This window comes from Megalops cyprinoides, chromosome 7 (genome assembly GCF_013368585.1).
Source record: "Megalops cyprinoides isolate fMegCyp1 chromosome 7, fMegCyp1.pri, whole genome shotgun sequence".
In the NCBI taxonomy this organism is placed as follows: domain Eukaryota; kingdom Metazoa; phylum Chordata; class Actinopteri; order Elopiformes; family Megalopidae; genus Megalops; species Megalops cyprinoides.
Window position 1 is genome coordinate 22,047,439 of NC_050589.1, and position 18,566 is coordinate 22,066,004.

An 18,566-nucleotide genomic window follows, 5' to 3' on the forward strand; every position below is an offset into this window, starting at 1 on the left:
TTGTTTTTTATTTTTTTATTTTTAAACTCATGAACAACTATTGTTTCATTATGCAATGTTATATTTTTATAGAAAATAAGCGTTGTCGTATAAGTGTTTAAAATTTGTATGTTTACCGACACATATAAATTGAAAGTGCACAGCCTTAAGTACAGTGACGTAAGCTGTGACTGGATCAAGGACTTCTAACAGAGTATCCTGTGCACATGCAGTGAAAATTACATACCCCCCCATTGCAAAGTGGACATTTTTCTGGTGCCCGGCACTGACTCTCTTGGGTTCTGTTTTTCCTCTTTCGTTTTGTGCATTGATTCTTATGACTTTGTAGCAGCGTGGACTGAATGGTACATATTCAGGTGCCGAGAGAACCCCTGCTGTCAGGTCATTCTGCAGCAGCGACAGTCCGTTCCAGTTCTGATTCTAGTGAAGGATGCTGGGTGCTACTTTACATTCATGCATGCTCCAGAAACGTCAGGCACCTCAGGGAGGACAGGCATGGTCAGTGTTGGTCTAGACCTCCAGGTACTGCAGTTCTCAAAGTTAGTTCTGATAGTGCTTCACATTCTCTCACGGGTTGGCGGCTGCAGTAGAGGCCACTCGAAGGGCCAGTCATTGTTTCTCCCCATGTCCATCAGCCCGTTTTGGGAGAGTTTGCTTCTTCACAGTGCACCCCCAGGGAGTGCTGTGCTCAGAAGCCTCATCAGTGAGAATTTTGATTGAAGCACTTCCTCAGAATGTCAGGTTTACAGTTTTGTACTGTTTCGCATTTTGGTACAAAATACAAGGCTATGAGTGTAGTGCAGGTCGTGTTCACTCACTGAGCAACACTCAGCTTTGATCTATATTTGGCGCCATTTGGTTTTAGTAGTGTGTGTGTGTGCATGTGTGTGTGTGTGTGTGTGTGTGTGTGTGTGTGTGTGTGTGTGTGTGTGTGCATGAGTGTGCGTGAGTGTGTGTGTGTGTTTTCAAGAAGTTGCCAAGAAATCATGCACTTCTTTCAAATGTTCCCTTTCCTGTTAAATATTTTATACATTTAGTGCCTAAAGTCATTCTTTAGTTGTTTATTTTAAGGGGATCTTATTTGCTTTAGTTTTCATTTCTGTGAAACAGTGCCATTTTGTGTTGGTCACGTTCTTGTAATTGCTTTGATTTAATTTCTGCATCCCATTTCTGATGTGGTGGACAAACAGTGACCTCTGCTGGACATTTGCTATAATTACATACAGGGTTTTCTGGTATTTCTCAGGAGGACATTTTCACATCTCACTATTGATAACTGTCTTTTGGTGTCTTATCCTTTCAGTGAGTGAAAGCCACCATTTTATTGATCATACTCATGATTTGATTTTGTTTTATTGTCCATCTTACTGAAAAACATGGTGCTAATCCATCATTTGACTTGAAAAAAGCTTTGCTAGCAATTCAAATTCCTCAAAGTTATACATGACATCAGTAAGAACTAAGAGGGCCACAGGGCAAATGTCCCAGAGACAGACATGCAGTGAATCAACTTTGGCTTCTACAGTTGGGTTTGGACTACTGAACTGAGATTCCAGACTTAGTCCAATTCAAAGGAAATCCTGTATTTTTCTGCCACAAGAAAACTGCTGGACACTTTTCCAGTTCAGTTCAAGTTTGCCTGTTTAAAATGTAGAAAATGTTAACAGATGCTCATTAGATCATTATGGGAAACCTTGAATTAAGACTTGATTTACTTGCCAAAGCTTGAACAGTACCCATTCTCCTTTATAATCTGTATAGGTTTCATCATATCATATCGTAGTCTTTTAGTAGTTTTCCTTCTCCCTGTTGGAAGTGGACTCAGTTATCATACTACTGTCTCAACTGTGTCATCAACATTCAGAGAACATCGGCGTGCTTACCGCCTGTTTAATTTTTCATTCTCTTTTCATTTTATAATTCTCATAGTCTAGATACCTTCAGGTAAATACATACCATTTGTGGCATTGATGTAAGCGATATGTATGAGGCCGAGGGAGTGCGAAAGTGAGAGAGAAAGAGGAATGACCCATTTTTTTTTTGTCTTCTGGCATTGCAGTACATATGCAGTGTGTTTTAAGTGTAGATATGAATCCTTTTAAGGCGTGTGCTCTTGTATTTCCAGATTTAAATGTGAGGTGAGCACATTTGTAATGGTCTTACTTTTCTTATCATGGAGTAGACTTTATCATCCCTCCAACCTGTGAAGAACTGGGAAATATTTCCATCCAAGAACACCTGTGAAAAAATCAAATACTTGACCTCTCCATTAGTAGACATATCTTTTTAATGGAAACGTAAAATCAGTCTTCTAGGACATATCAATAAGGATTCAGAAGTTAAACCCAGGGAAAGTGTTTTGGCTGGACACTTCCACACACAAACACACCAAAGCTATGCTCAGTAGACAAAATATTTTTGAAGAGCATTTTTGCTCTGTTGACCAGTGCATCATTTCACAGTGAGGCGAAGCTCAGAGACAAAAATGTGTCTACTGGAAAGATAGATACATAGATAGATAGATAGAGTACTTTATTTATTCCCAAAGGGAAACTGTTAAGCAGCAAGTCACATAAATGACAAAAAACACACACAACTTACAAAAACACTCACAAGGTAGGTAGACAGAACACGGAATTACTATATATATATATATATATATATATATATACACAAAAATGACTACGCTAAATAAAAATGAATAGAATAAAAATAGAATTTTTGACTTTAAGGCAAGATATTGCTATTAATGCACAAATTAAATGTAAAATGTTCATTGTGCATTGCCCCTCAGTGGAGGAGTCTCCTCCCCCGGCACAGAGGGGAGTCATTGTAGATGGCTATTGCAGTGGGCAGGAATGACCTCCTGTAACGGTCCTTATTGCAGCAGAGCTGAAGGAGCCTCTGACTGAAGACACTCTGCTATCTGACCAGTAGGTTGTGTAGGAGGTGTGTATTGTTGTCCATTATGTTGAGCAACTTGTGCAACATCCTTCTCTCCACAACCAACTCTAAGTAGAGTCAGTGCCAATATGAAATGTGACAGCAGAGGGATTACACTCAACTTCCATAGAAAAACAGGTTAAAGTCTATTCATCAGTTATCCTGCTCTGATGTTTCAACAGAATAAATACATCTGACAGTTTCAGCATTTTTTATTGACTTAAAATACAAATGAAATGCATACAAATGAAATGCATCAAAGATTATTATGGACATGCAGTTGGAATTAAACACAATTTATGAACTTTGAAGCCAGGTCATTGTGGAATGTACTCTATCATCCAAAAAATTTCAGACTAGAACAGAAGTGTCTCTGAACGTGCTGATAAAAACACCCTTGTCATTTTTAGGTCCGTGATCAACATTATGAACTCATATGCTCATTCAAAGTGCCTCCTACTGCATGTAGATCTTACCATGCAAACTTTGCAATCAGATGTGAATGTTCAGCAAAACATTAGCCCTGGGATTTTGATAGGACACTGATGCCTTTGCAGCTAATGGTAGAAAGGATAGGTACAGTGCAGAAGTTGAGGTCTGAGTGAGTCCTTCCTCTCCTCGCTGCTCCTCTCCCTCGCCCGGCCATGCTCACGACCGCTGTAGATCCTGTGGACTACCTCTAAAACAGGGGTGCACTGCAACCATTCTGCCCTCCAGTGCTGTCCCCCTACCCTGAACTGAACCCCACCAACCCAACCCCCTCTTCCCCTTTAGAGCAGGGTGCAAACCCCCTCCCATCCCTCTGATAGCCCATTTCTTATTACAAAAAAGATCGCTCTGCCAATGCGATGCTTCTCTGTGATAACTTGCCATCCCTGCAACAGAGGAAAGTAAGGCTGCTGAATGTACATCCTGATTGATAGCGTTTGCCAGGAAGAGAGCCAGGGGAAAGTTACGTGCTTATAGAGCACAAAATTCACATAATTGTACAAACTATCACAGTCATTCCCCGGGTATTGTCCTCTCAGTGCACTGACCAATGATCAATAAAAAGGACTCCTCCTTCCTTGAGGAGTGGGTGTCCACTGGAGTGTGTCCTCACTCCTGTAGACCTGTGGCCACGTCTTTGTGATGGAAATGGCCTGTCTTATAGTGAGAGTTGCAGCTGGCTGAATTCACCTGCCAAATTGGCATTTCAAAGACAGAGAATTGCTTTAGAATTGGAGAATGGATTTTTTATATGTAACTTCAGACCCATCCAATGCAGCCTTAATCCGTTCAACTGTTGTTCAATCCGCTCTCCCCTTCACAACCGGTCGGGTAATTCAATATCTATACGTCCAGCAAGAAAACATGCTTTGGACGGATGAGTATCAGGGGGATGGAAACAGGAGGCAGAACCTCACATGAGTAGTGTGGTCCTCCTGCCTTTGGAGGGCAGTACAGCAGAGTCCCTGCAGGAGGCCAGCACTGGGAGGGCAGGGCAGTGCACCTGTGTGTATCCAAGCCACGACCGCATACTCTTCTCTTAATACCTCAGCAAAGTCAGGATACTCATCTATTTATACTGCCAGTGGTGGCCTGCGAGACAGCGGGAACAGCACAAGAATTGAGATATATATTTTGGGAGATGATTTTATGTGCTTGTTCCTTGCTGGCTGCAATGCCGTGTTTTTATAATGAAGATTTTTTTTATAAGAAATATTGTTATTTGTTATTATTTCTGTGTTACAATTCTTGAATTTTACGCCTTTTAGTATGTCAGCTCTGTATGGAAAAATATATAATTTTTTTCTTTGTTTGATTTTGTTCTGTAGTGTATCTTTACTTGAACTCATGACATTTAACCCTTTTTTAGCTGATTTGTTCTGTTTTGTCTCCTTAACATTTAAAGAAAATGTCCACTTGTTTCTCTGTATGAATGGAGATAGTAGGGGTTGCTTTTCTTCTTTCTGTCCTCAATAAAAATATTACTTATGCAAAATGATTGTGTTGTTTTGATGATTTGTAATATGATGTATTTTCATTGGTTGTTTAGTTCTTCTTTGCTGATATTCAGATATGTGCCATATTTGTTTGAGGAACAATGTATCCATGTACACAATATTTCAATATATGGTATATATTAGATTGCTAAATAACAAAAATGTGAGACAAAAAGTGAGACAGTGAGTACTCCATTTATTCTGTCCACAAAATTAACATTTCAAAAAGTAAACATTACAGTCTTCATTTCTTCTGGAACTGGATCCTCCTGAGAGAGGAAGAGGAGGGTGGAAAGTCTTCACCATGTCTGATAACACTAAAGCAAAAACAGGCAATCCCTAATTTACTGGCCCTCAGGTCACACATACACTTTAACACACACTCAAGAATACTCTTCTTGCTACTCCACTTGTGCAAATGCACACTTACACACATACACATCCATATCCTATGACAATTCACTAGAACATGCATACATTCTCACAAGCAAACAGTCACAATTAGAATTAGTATCTCCTTGGCCAGTAACAGGTCTGAACAGTTTGGAGAGAGATCCCAAGCAATAAGATTAAATGTGTATATATTTCAGTTTACCATTTAATCCCAACTTTAGAGCCCAGACTTGAAGTAAAGATGGCCTTCTTCCACTTTGGGCTTCAAAGATAGGGGTGTCTTCTCAGATTTCCTCATGTCATGCTGTTGTAAACTTTTATTGCATTTAACTCTTTAACAACTTCCAACCTTCCAACTGCCTGATTTCAAGCGAAGTCTCCTCTTCAGCTGTCACTTCCAGTATTGACACTTAAGTTACCTTGAAATGTAGAGGTTCAATGGAAGTGTTCATTTCGCATTGCAACTAAGAGAAATGTGTTCCTGAGGCCAGCTGTCTGGGCAGGAGGAGAACACTAGAGTAGCTAGAACTCGCAGAAGTACTTTCTATTGTATTGAGGGAAGCATCTCTAAAACCATGGTATTTTGTATAGCTTTCATCACTCATTTTGAACGAAAGGCAAGTGGCCAAATTTGAGATTTTGTGAGATAATGGCTACTCCTATCTGAAATTCCCCTCCATCCGACTTTACATCTGTGCTTTTTATCCTAAAAACCTCTCTCCAGTTTTTGTTCAGTGGAAGAATGGGGTATCAAGACTATCTCACTCAACCAATAAGACAAGCTGTGCGCCCAGACACAGCCAGCCCATGCTCTTCCACTGTGTCCTCCCCACCTCCTCACTGTTCTTTTCCCAAAGTGTTTGCAAACAAATCTCTCTTCCAAATAGGAATTTGTTTGCAAATACTCTTCGTCCACACAATGGGTAGATTAAAGCATACCTCCATGATATCTAGATTCTGATTCAGATGATCGATGGAATAAAAAAACAAAAAAAAAAACACAAAGACCAGTCTGGAACCTCTCCAAAATATCACTGTTGTGGTTGTTCGTTTGGTCCAGCATGTGGAAACGAGTGAAAAGATCTTTGGGTTCTTTGAGAGTGTATGACTCAGGGAAACGCGGGAGACAAGTGCCTTTGTGGGCTGTGGAGACATACTGCTTGTCTGGTGGAGAAGGAGGAGCAGAGTACACAAGCTATCTGTCTGATATCATGTATGTCGTACTACAGCTTAGCCAACACTCAACATGGTGCACCTTGGGCTGTCGCTGTGAACTACATGGAAGTCTGGTCTGCACGTCCAGGCCTTGGTTCATTGTCTCCCAGTGAGTACGCTGGCTACTCCCATACAACTGTCGATGATATTGAATATTACTGTCTCCCGCAACCACTATGTCATCACCTGAGCAGTGTCACATCCCAAAGCTGAAAAGTTCCCTTTTCTGAAGGCTGTCCGAGGACTTGGAAATCACATAACCCTCCATCAGAGTTGACTAACAGTGCTGGGCTGCATTGCATTAAAAACAAGCAGCATTGTCCGCCTGAAATCCATTAAGCGTCCAGTAAGGTGCCAAAAGGTTTCAAAGTAATTCATGCTTCCAAGAGTCAACACTACAACAATATAATAGTTCAAGAGTTCAGTGTCAATACTGTACAATAGTGTGCATTTTTCCTGCCACTTGTTGTTTCTATTCAACAGTTTAGGCTAAAGTATCGAATGGAAATGGAAAATAAATAAATAGGTGCATATAAAAGTCCAGGATCCTGGGAAGAGAAAGAGAGAGATGGAAAGCGAGAAGGTGCTTCACTCCTGCATCCTTTCACGTTCACACATGAGACACCATAGATGTCCCATGATGCTTCACCACTATAGTCATCAGACACATAGAGAGGGAGAGAGGCTAAAACAAATATCCCCACTGTGTTTCATGATTTAAAATAGCCCTTGTGCAGCACTATGCAACACTGCAATAAATACAACATCATATTAACATCACTGAGGCCAGCCGGAGGCATGTGGAGGATGGGGCAGGAGTGCATTCAAAAAGCAAAGCCAGACACCACAGAAGGTATCACAGTAGTCCTGATGGGTGATGAAGTCCAAAGGTACCAGTAGTTCACACAGCACCCTCCACAACTTCTGCCTCTGGACTCCACCTCCCCCAACCTGCAATACCTTATGTAGCTGCCAGCTCTCTCTATATCACCTGAACAAGGCCATGCAGTAAACGTCACCAGGACTGGCAGCTTCTGTTTTCACAGCCTAAGGGCCCTCTGGTCAATCTCTGCCCTAATTATGATGAGAGCTCCTCTCATCTGGTAACCTCATCTTGTTGTGAATTATTTGCTAACAGAATGGTAACTATAACACCTGCAAACCTCTCAAGGACTGGACTGACATATGCCACAATGCTACATTCCTGAGATTGACACAAACCCCGTTCTCCTGAAATTTCTTCCAAAAGGGTTTTTCAGAAAAGGACAAATTGAAAAAAAATCCTAAAAATGCCCTAATGACATCTTAGACACATAATAATAAAATAAGATGCAGACTTGCTATAATGTTGGAACCTTTTTGATGCTTCCCTTATGTTTCCCTTTTTTAACAAATGAAAATAATATGGAACCTTTTCCATGTGCTCCAAGTCTTCCATCCAGCTTCTACCAAGCTTGTGTTGGAAGTTCACCTTTTGTACCTTTGTGTCCTTGTTGTGGCCCCCGCCCCCCAGCCTCTATAACACCCTAAATGTATGAGCGCAAATGTCCTGCCCTAGACACCGCTCCCCCAAGTCCTTTCCCTTCCCACCCCTCAACATATACAAGGAAGGGTGACATCATGCATTGATGGCGTTGGCCACGTCAGTGAAGACCAGTCGACTGGGCCTCTGTGTTGTCCCCTGGCTGGGCATCAGCGTCTGTAGGAAACAGTGAGAAAGACAGATAGAACAGACAGTCGAGAAGACCGAGACAGGGGCGCACAGAGAGGAAGAATAACAAGACATGGATAGAGAGAGGGAAAGAAAGAGGGAAGAGCAAATGAGTGATTGAGGAAGACGGTCTGCTATTTGTGGGTTTGTGTACCAATGCTGCATGTCTTCAATGCGCTCTGCTACGCAACTGTTTTATCATGCAACCATTCCTCCTTTTTTTCTACAAAAAACCCCATACTAGTCTTGTGGCTAAATGTTTCCTCCCTTCACTTCTCTTTTTTCCCCCAACATCCTTCCTTCCAGCATGTCTCCTTCATCCTGTCTACACGTTTGAGGGTGCCTTTACTTTTCAATGAGAGAGTTTAAGTTACTGTCTCTCATTCTCACATTTTTATCTGCAGCTGAAGCCAATCTGACTAGTAGGTTACTGGAAATAGTAAACACAAGGCGTGTAATCACCAGTTAAGTATGTATTAGACATGAGAGTGTGAGAGGAAGGTAAGCCGTGAAGTTGGAATGAGACTGCCATATGGACAGTAATGATAGGGACAATGACTGGGAACCACCACAAACACTTTACCTTTTCCATTCAGACCTCTACAGCCTCTTGAGAAAACAATTGCTTTTACAAAAAAAAAGACAAAAAAGGGTGAAAAGTGAATGACTCAGAAAATAATAAATGGTTGTTTTGATGGCCACAGCTCCCTGTACTTTCAAACCTGACAAAACCTCAACAGAATGTCATAAGCAAACAAATAAATAAATAAATAAATAATATTTTGTGGCGGATGAAGAGCTGTCAATTTATCGCAAGCACAGATTTTCATTTGAAGCAAATTAACACAATTCAGGGGTGTTTTTGTGCTTCCCCGTCTGATCCTCTTAATTTTCTGTTCTGTTTCACTGTTCTGTACGGGTCTCTTTTAGTCAGCAGCACTGTGGATTAGAATTACTGTAGGTCAATGTCAATGCTGCTTAGTGTTGATGACTGTAGGATACGTTGTCATGATCAAGTATCAGACAATGTGGATATTCTTTAGTATTAGTGGTGGTTGGCTGTGGGCCTCATTGTGGTAATTGCTCAGTGTTCTTATAATGCAATCAGAATCGGTGCTGGTGAAATGCATTATGGTGTTGGTGTGAGCATCAGTGCCGGTGCTGGACAGTAACAGTAAAAGGGATCAGTGAACGTGCACTATGGCATTGGTCAGTATCAGCATTTATCAGAGTCAGTGTGGCCATTCAGCATGAAGGTGAACGTACCTTGGCGTTGGCTCCAGTGCCAGCCCCCTCACGGCCATGATCCAGGAGCTCCTGCTCCAGCTCGTCCTGCTCCTCAGCCGGGTCAAAGTTATACATGGGCATGAGCTGGTGCCTCAGTTTCTCCAGCCTGGGGGGGGTCAAAGATCAGCACAGTACCAGAGGTCAGAGGTCAGAGGTCAGCAGGCCAGTAAGGGCCAGAGGTCTGCAGGAAAGTGGTCTCATTGTTTATTTAAATGCGAAAGCAGAACTCTTCAGCTTCAGCTCTAGGAGTTAACAGGTGTCCGTTCATTCTTTGTATCTGAGTTCCCATTCAGCAGGCTAATATAATTTGGAATTTAACTTGTTAAAATAGTGAAAAATAACAGCTTCTGGACTAAAATCACCCCATTTAATAGACACCTCAATAACAAGTTAACATCTCATTTGGAGAATCAGACAAAAAGAAATAAACAATAAGCTCTATGCTCTAATGTTCTATCAGTACATAAGAAAGCTTTTAACTGGTGGCGTGTAGACTTAATGACTGATAGGCGTAAGTTTGAACAAAGAAAATGTTTTTGCACCTCTTTCGTTTCCTGATGTACAGCATCTGAAATGGAGAGAAGAAAGTGTCACAACATTCATACATGGAAGGGCTGCCTTATATCTCTAATGTATGGTGGTGTACAAAATGCCAACATTCAGTAGCCTCTTGAAGAGCACAAAAGAAAGTGATTTTAAATAACAGGAGACAGTGGTTCTAAACAAGTTTTCTTTTCTGGGCCAAGTGTGTGGCCTGGATGTGTCATGTGGACTGTATATATGTCTCTTTCTACCCATCAGTGTTATATTTTATAGTGTAATCTGGTTGATAATGAATGTATTTGCTGCATTAGATAATGTTGTTTTCTCTTTATACTACAGAGCAATAAATACTTCCTCATTTGAGCAGCTCTGCAGTGTCAGGTAGATATTTTTGTAGCACGTTATTTGCACTGAGGCTCTGTGCTGATTCATCTGTAATTTGAGAACCTGTGTTGTAGGATTGCAGAGAGGAGTCTCCAAATTTGAAGTGAAAGGGCGTGTTAGGATATATATGGAGAGAGAGGGCAAGTAAATGGATCAACAGACAGGCAGATAGACAGGCAGAACAGGGGTAATCTTAGATTTCCCATGATGCACTGGGGTTTTGGGCCACTCACCATGACCACAGCCAGGCCGATGACGGTGATGATGCCAAAGGGCACAAGCACCATACCCATCCCGGACCCACTTGTCTCCACCTCTGGCAGCTTGGTGGAGTTGAAGCTGGTCTCGTTTGTCACCATGGTCACAGACATGGTCATGGGGGTGGTCCTGGAGGTGCTGTTGTCCTGCCCATCCCCAGTCACCGTGGAGCCTGGGAAGAAGATGGTTGTGGGGATGGGGCTGGAAAAGTTGGCCTCTGTCGTGGTTAGAGACATCTTTCCTTTGGAAAGGGAGGTGCAGAGGCTTTCACTAGACTTACTCCAAGGTGCTATTCGCGACTTCTTCTGTCACCAAGGTCTGACGAAGCATTGTGTTCACTGCTGGCCTGCCACAGACACCACCCAGGAAACCACCCCTGAAAGATACAATATGATAATTTCACATATAAAAACTTACATCAGTATTCAATCATTACCCACACCCATACTTCTGTGAGTAATAGCATTTCTTCAAGACAAACAGAAGTTTCTCATGAGCACTTCTCGGATATTACCCATATCGTTACTCATGTCAGCAGTCATGTCACTGCATATTAATTGTACTAGTACTTATGTTAGTTATTACAGTCATTACTAAAACCCATTTGTATCTCACCAGCTTCCAGTGAAGTAGTAGCTTTTTCCACTGTTTTGCTGGGTTTTATTTGATGGGAATGGGGTTTGAAACTTATGCAGGTATTTTGCTGGAATCGCATGCATGATGTTTGTCTGTTGTCCATTAATACTAGCTGTACATGAATATCTTACACTCTCATCATAGTTGGATGTACATTTTGCTAGTTGACTATAATTAATTCCATTTGTCATTCACACCCATGTGACTCATAATTTTAACAATACATTGCATGACAAGTTGTGGATCCAGATTGAGCCAACTTTGCAAATTAATCCTTGTGCAATATGAAGAAAACACAAATTAATTTTTGCAGCATTGGTCACTGGTGTGAACAGAGGTCAGTGAACTCCGCCAGCACTTCATGCAAGCATTTTACATGAACTTTTTGATAGGAAAGTAGCACTGCTAATCATTATTGTGTCAAGGATTGACCACTACCAAAGACACATACTACTGTCTCCTTGCTCATTGTTTATCTTTGTTTATCATGGCATTTATCATTACATAGCTAGTTTAGTAAGATGGTGCTTGCTCATGCCACAGAAACTACAAGCACTGACATAAAGGCCCATTAGCAAGCCTTGAATATGATGTCCATAGCCATTTAAAGTTTTACTTATTTCATGGGCAGGAAAGTGCTTCTATTAGCAGGCCACAGATCAATACAAACACCTCTATTCTTCTGTCCTGTCCTCCAGAGGAGTGCATAAGTGAACGATCATAAATCTGTCAGGGGGGAGAAAATGTGGTGCTTTCATGGATGAACCCTCATGGGCAGCGCCCAGACAGTGAAACAGTAGTGAGCTGCTGCTTTTCCTGCAGAACAGAGCTGGGAGACTGATCTGTTACCATCCTAACAATTACCACCCGATCCAGAGAAGGCTGCATTACCTCACTGCTACAGCGATGTCAGCAATCTGCTCGTCAGAATGACACACATAATCAGGGACCAGGAAGCAAAGCATTTTAATATCATTAATCACTTGACCACTGGAAGGAGAATGGTCCGTGCCAATGAAAAGTGTACAGCCCTCAAGTGCTCTTAAACAGACAAAAGGAGGGCAACACTCCTCAACACACATTATTCACCTCTTTCTCTTTTTTGTGGAAATCACTTTTCACAAAATATGAAAACCTCTGACAAAGACATTGTCGATCAAAACGTCTTTTTCATCTCATTCCTCAAAATAAGAGAAATGACAAAAGCCTGCTTCTCCAAGTCCATGTAAAATAAGTCTGAAGGTAGATTAAACATATTCATATCCATTCATATCCTCAGGGGAGCTTATTTTTTAAGCCTATTAATCAATGCAGTTGTGCCATAAGCTGCCAAGTCATCAGAGGAATAATAATGTGATAAACCTACATCCATGATAGGCCAGGTAAGGACAAGAACAAAAAGCAGTGGAACTCAAGCTCTGTGTGTGTCTTTAGTGGTTGAAAGGCTTGTTTCTCAGTGTGGCTGGGGGGGTTGAACAGGGGTTTGATGGCCGCAGCTCAATGTGTGGCTGTGGAGGGCAGCCTGGGCTGACACTCATGTGCCGGTGATGGGAAGGGTGGTGAAACAGCACTGTGCGGCCGAGAAGAGGAAAAGAGGAAGTGACCACATGAGCACCTGTATCCTCTCCGCTTCGGGAGGAGGGGGTGTCAGCGCACTCAGGGTCTGTGGAAAGGGAGGGGTCACTGCGCGTATGGGTACATGAATGGAACAGCAACTGAAAGGTGGTTACAGGAAAACCGCTTCCTTCCCACCAGCCCCCTGGTCCACACACATATAGCCTTGACAGTTGCCAGGGGTGGAGGAAAGGACTCTGTGAGCCAGTTTAGGTTAGGCGGGGGGTGGGGAGTGGGGGTTGGCATGGTTATCGTCTCAATGTGTTCGTTTGAACAAAGGTTATTTAATCTGTTTTAGTGTCTTCACGTACTTCACTTGTTTTCTCTATCTTAGAAGTGATCTTTGTGCCACCTGACCCGTGTGGAAAACAAATCTTGCTTTACATGTTTTAGCATCTGCAGACTGTTGCAATCAGAGCTCTACAGTACATATGTTCTTGGCCGCATATTGGAGGAGTTGAGTGCAAATGGAGAATCAGGAAGCTCATGTTGTTCCCTGCATTCACTGTTCCTGCCACTGCATCCTGAATTTTCCTCATATGAACGTCATGGGAACTTTACATCTCAGCATCTATCTAAACATTGTTATGTACGTGTGTTGAAAACATGAAACATTTCCCTGAGCTGCTGATGAGAGCTTAACTCCACAGCTAGTTTGTATTGTGCTATAAGTATCCTGCCAGCTCCAGCTTTAAATATACTGCACTGATGTCACCAAAACTTTACCCATGCAAGTTTCTAAAATGTAATGTCATGAATCACTATGTTACCTACGACACTGTTTACTGTTTTCTTTACTTTTTTAGCAGAGGAGTGAGGTAAAGGAAAAGGGTGTATGAACACTCCCCCCCCCAGCTACCACCCCCGCCTGTCCATCCACTCCCCCCCCCCCACACCCCACTTGTCTTCCCATTACGTTAGCTGCGGCTTGAGAGCACCATGCTCTCCCTGTCATAGAGTGTCACCTACGGTGCCAGCAGCTCTGCCGTGGGCGGTGCGGGCAGGATGTGGGCGCCACACTCATCACCGCGCACATACAGTACCAAGGAAAGGGAATCGCAAGAGATACCAAGAAATGCGGCCTGATGGCATGAAAGCATTTCCACACACACTCTCATGTGTACATACACATACACATACACGCATATTTCTGTCTCTATCTCTCTCTCTCTCTCTCTTTTACACACACACACACACACACACACACACACACACACACACACACACACACACTCATGTCCAAGATCACATGCACATATGCACTCCTGCACATACATTGACTCACACACACATCACACATGTACACATGTGCACTCACACACAGTTACACATACAGCACAACCTATTATACACACATGCACACATATACATACTCACACTCAGTTCATTTGTAAGCTGCTTTCCACACTGTTTAGACAGCACAAAGCGCACCACCACTGCCACCACCACACAGTGCTCCCATTTCACAGCCCACAGTACAACAAATCAACACTTCGACCTTGTCCTGGATGGACCATCATCACCCTCTGCCAGCACAGAGCTTCTAGCTGATACTGTCTGGCATGTTACTCATCAATGGTGAAGTTAAAAAAATGGGAAGACTAGTCTGAGGCCACACTCCTTGGGCCCTGCTGCTGCTGCTGCTGCTGGCTTGCATCGACCTCCACTCATCAGGCCTCCCTTGGTATAAGAAAAGGAGACAAGGCCCTGCCACCTCTAGCGACAGGCATGAGCTCGTCTTGGGCTTCTGCAGCCCTACTCTGGGTTTGTTTTAGCTGACATTGCGTCTTGGCTGGGCTGCCTCTGTGAAGCAATCATACCTCACAGGTGGCTTTTTTATGTGTCTTTTCTCACCAGATAACATCAAGATTGTCTAGTGTCACCTTTCGAGTTCAGCCCACATACGCTGCCTTGTAGTTTACAGATTTATTTGTTGTTGTTTATTTGTTCATTTAGTTTAGTTTAGGTATGAGACTGTCAAGACATTTTTCTTTTGGGGGGGGGGGGGGGGGGGGATATTATCTCTTGATCAAAACACATTGTTGTCAGATTGCAACACACAACCCATTTCTGCTACGTGGAACAAGCGGAAATCAGTAATGTTTCAAGAAAAATGACAGCTATGCCGGTTCCGGCAAAAACAACAGTCTGTATCAGTGCTACATTACAAGGTAGCAAGATACTTTACTGTAAAATACATAATGTATCATAACAGCATATTGTGTGGCAGCACAGTTGCAAACAGCATGGACTACACAGTAACATATGACACTCATGTAATGTAGTATGCAGTACAATGAGCATGTTCATGGTTTACATTTTACATTGATTGATGAAATCATAATCTGCTTGTAACATGTTGTTTGTGCATGACAGAGGAGAGCAAATGGAGTAAAAGGACATCAGGAAGCTTTCAGTCACCAGGCAGCCGAGACAAAAACAAAGCTCTGCTGCCGCACAGGATGGCCCGCCCACTTAATGAGAAACATGTGCACTTCCCTCTCGCAACCAATCACAGCTGAGGGCCTGCTGAGGCCCTCCACTACGCCAATCAGAAATCAACACAGATCAAAGAAATCCAAACGAAAATTTTCTCATGATGAAATGATCATGGTAAGAGTTGGCTGCAAATGTGCTTCACTGAGCCACCAATCACTAGCCCTACATAGGTTTTCTGATACTGTTGTTCTGTCACTCTGTGTCTCAGTGTGTGTCCTGCTGCTCAGATTAAATCCAAACACTTCACATTTAATCCCATGATAACAACAGGAGAAGCTAAGGCTGAAGGTCCCCCCCAGTCCAATGAAGTATGCACTTACCCACTGTCTCTGGCTGTGTGCCGCGTAGGAGGTGTAGAGGGAGAGGGAGGTGGGGGCAAGATGGAGAGAGCCTCTTTCTTTCCTCTCTCGTTTTCCCCCTCTGTCTCTCTTCCCCTCTTTTTCCCTTCCTCCCTCTTTCCCCCTCCTCAGCTGTGACTTCTAGCTAGTCAGTAGATACGCTGCAGCTCCACAGAGACGCAGTCCATTAGGAAAATAAACATCATGTTCTTTGCTGATTTTCAACAGGCAGAACAGCCGTGTCTCCTTCTTTTCTCTCCCTGTCTCTCTTCCTCTCAGTGTCTCCTTCAATCCCCTCCTTGTAAAAATAACTACAGCAGCTCCAAGGATGCTGCAACCGGAGCTCTGCGTTCCAAGATCCAGTTCCCTCCCCCACCACAACTGCTATTGGCTGGCTGGGCCTTCATCTATCGGCCTGGTTGGCTCATTTGCGCTGTCTATCCAGCTTTTCAGGGATGAAGACAGGGTTTAATGGTTCAACACACCAGATGCTGTCAGGCCTGGGTCTTTGATTGTATCCGGGTGGCTGCCCATAGGAAATTAACCCTTTGGTCTCCACCACCCCTTCTTCCCTGCAGCAAATAAAAGGAATTTGTCAAAGAACAAATGTCCCTTTGTGCAGGCCTGTGTGTGTGTGCATTTTTCTGTGATCTTTTTAAAACACAGGCACTTTTAATATGGACATCAGTGTCATTTCATGGCTCAATTTTTGAAAGAAAAAGAGGGTATTGGATATCACTGTATTTTTTATTTTGCATACAAAGTAAACTGTGTGTCAGTAAATACTCATGAATTTGAGAGCTTATTAAATGTGTTGAATAATTCCAAACCTTCCTGACACACTTATGCACTGCAGCCAAACTACCAATCCAACTCTCTTCTCTCTCCAGTGCCTTCACCAACCATGTCGCAACACTGTGATTTGCAAAGCGGTTTGAGTGTCTTTGTTCCCTGGCTAATCTGAATGACATGTTGTGTTTTTTAACAACTGATGATGTTTGATATTTTAAGTTAGATGTAGCCTTAATCATGAGAGATTTCAGAATACCAAATATAATCATTGGTGTTGAACAGCAGGCTATTGACCCTGTTTCTCTTGTTTAACAGCGGCCATGTTCATGTTTCAGCATTGTTTGGGTTTGCATACAGATACAGATTGGAATGGTATGAAACTGAATACATTTCAAATGTATCACAAATATTGAATATTCAGCTTCAGCAAGGGGGTTATGCTCATTAAAGTGGGAAACTACAGCTTAAGAAATAGTGATTAGTACAGTTAAATGAATCAAGCCACTCAAGTTATCCCCTCTACATAAAAACACACAAAAGCAGTGGGATACAGGTGCTCTCCCTGTAGCTGGTGATAAAATACTAAAGGCCAGCCACTAAAAATTGAGATATAGTTGATAATATCATGTTCTCCACATTCGTTTCTCATTTCTTGCTCACCTTCAGTTCCTATTATAACATGGAATGCACTGTCTTGTTGAGGGTACATGTTAATGAGACAAATGTATAGGTCGAACACACCATGCTTTCAGTTTTCCTTTCAGTTTCCTTCTGGTTTTTAAGAAAAGTACCTGACAGTTGACGCTGATGCAGGAGCATAAAAGTCTGGGGAGTTCTCTGGAAAGTTATTATTCATTATTGCCACAATGTTGATGCAACACTGTTGTAATATTACCTACAATGTCTCATGAATGTTGCAAGAACATTAAATACTCAGAGGGTAACTCTTCACTGTGGTAGAGAATCAGAGGCTAAACAGCTAAATTAGAATGAATATCTATACATTTCCTCTGTTTCATGGTCTAAAAATGAACTTGTGCACCTAAGAGGTAAAGCAAAAATCAGATTTGCCTGCATTTAATAGTGTCACAAACCCACAAAACATGGAACAGAGGGGCAGATGGGAGGTAAATTTCAGAGATTTTTAAAAGTACTTCTCAGCCTCCAGCTCTGGACCTTCTATCAGCTCCTCTGCCAAATGTTTTGAGGTGTTCTGCCTATCCAATACTGCCCTGAGCTATCATGGGATAGCTGTGTCCAGCACTTCTGCAACCTCACAAACTTCTTTTGTAAACAGTGCCATCTAGTGCATATTGCAGATTCAGTTATCATACATCTTATTCCTTTTTAGCCACTGCCTGACATAGGCACCATCCTGCTTCCTCCTATTTGCATTAAGAGACTTAGTATACAGGGTGTTGCCACCAGACTCAGCTAGTAAATCAATTAGCTACTACCCAGTAGCCAAGCTTCTTAATCTTGGATTGCTGCTGGGTGTTTTTTTTTTTAGTTAGTTAGTTTGTTTGCTTTGTATTGCCATTGGAGTTGATTGACTGGTTTATTGGGAATGCATCCAATTTAATACTGGTGGCAGTCACACTCCAGGGGTTAACAGTAATGTGTGGTCAGTATGTATGCTCACAAGTAGATCTTGGGAATCCCAAGACACTCATTTAATGCCAAGAAACTCATGCTCATTTAACTTGGATGGATACGCTTCTGTTATCTAACGTGACACGCTTCTGTTATCTAACGTGACACAACGTGACGTAACACTGTGAAAACCTTTGAGCCAAGATGGACCCCGGTCTGTACGGAACATATATGGCACTTGCATGCATATATATATATGCACCGTAAAATATACACTTAAATAAATGTAAGAAATGGCGTGGCTTTTCATACGGTTCCAGTGGTTGTTATGACACCTCCATGTCGCTATGGGGCAGGGCTCCTGTTTATAAGTAT

The 18,566-nt window shown here is 42.4% G+C and overlaps 1 protein-coding gene across 1 annotated transcript; it reads right to left on the reverse strand.

Moving 5' to 3' along the window:
• Nucleotides 1-5,222: 5,222 nt before the first annotated feature.
• si:ch211-161c3.5 (uncharacterized protein C3orf18 homolog) lies at nt 5,223-15,821 on the reverse strand. The gene is made up of 5 exons (XM_036533463.1): nt 15,789-15,821; nt 10,695-11,095; nt 10,077-10,102; nt 9,514-9,640; nt 5,223-8,235 (listed from the first exon to the last, which is right to left on the reverse strand). The coding sequence occupies exons 2-5, from the start codon at nt 10,953-10,955 to the stop codon at nt 8,155-8,157; spliced, it is 495 nt and encodes a 164-aa protein (XP_036389356.1). The 5' UTR covers nt 10,956-11,095; nt 15,789-15,821; the 3' UTR covers nt 5,223-8,154.
• Nucleotides 15,822-18,566: the final 2,745 nt, after the last annotated feature.

Excerpts from the sequence above, each read along its gene's own strand:
- si:ch211-161c3.5 (XM_036533463.1), bottom strand. The coding sequence starts at position 10,955 with ATGTCTCTAACCACGACAGAGGCCAACTTTTCCAGCCCCATCCCCACA. Across the intron at positions 10,103-10,694 it reads TCGGCCTGGCTGTGGTCATG|ATGCTGTACATCAGGAAACG; the intron begins GTGAGTGGCCCA and ends TCTCCATTTCAG. Across the intron at positions 9,641-10,076 it reads TACATCAGGAAACGAAAGAG|GCTGGAGAAACTGAGGCACC; the intron begins GTGCAAAAACAT and ends GACCCCCCCCAG.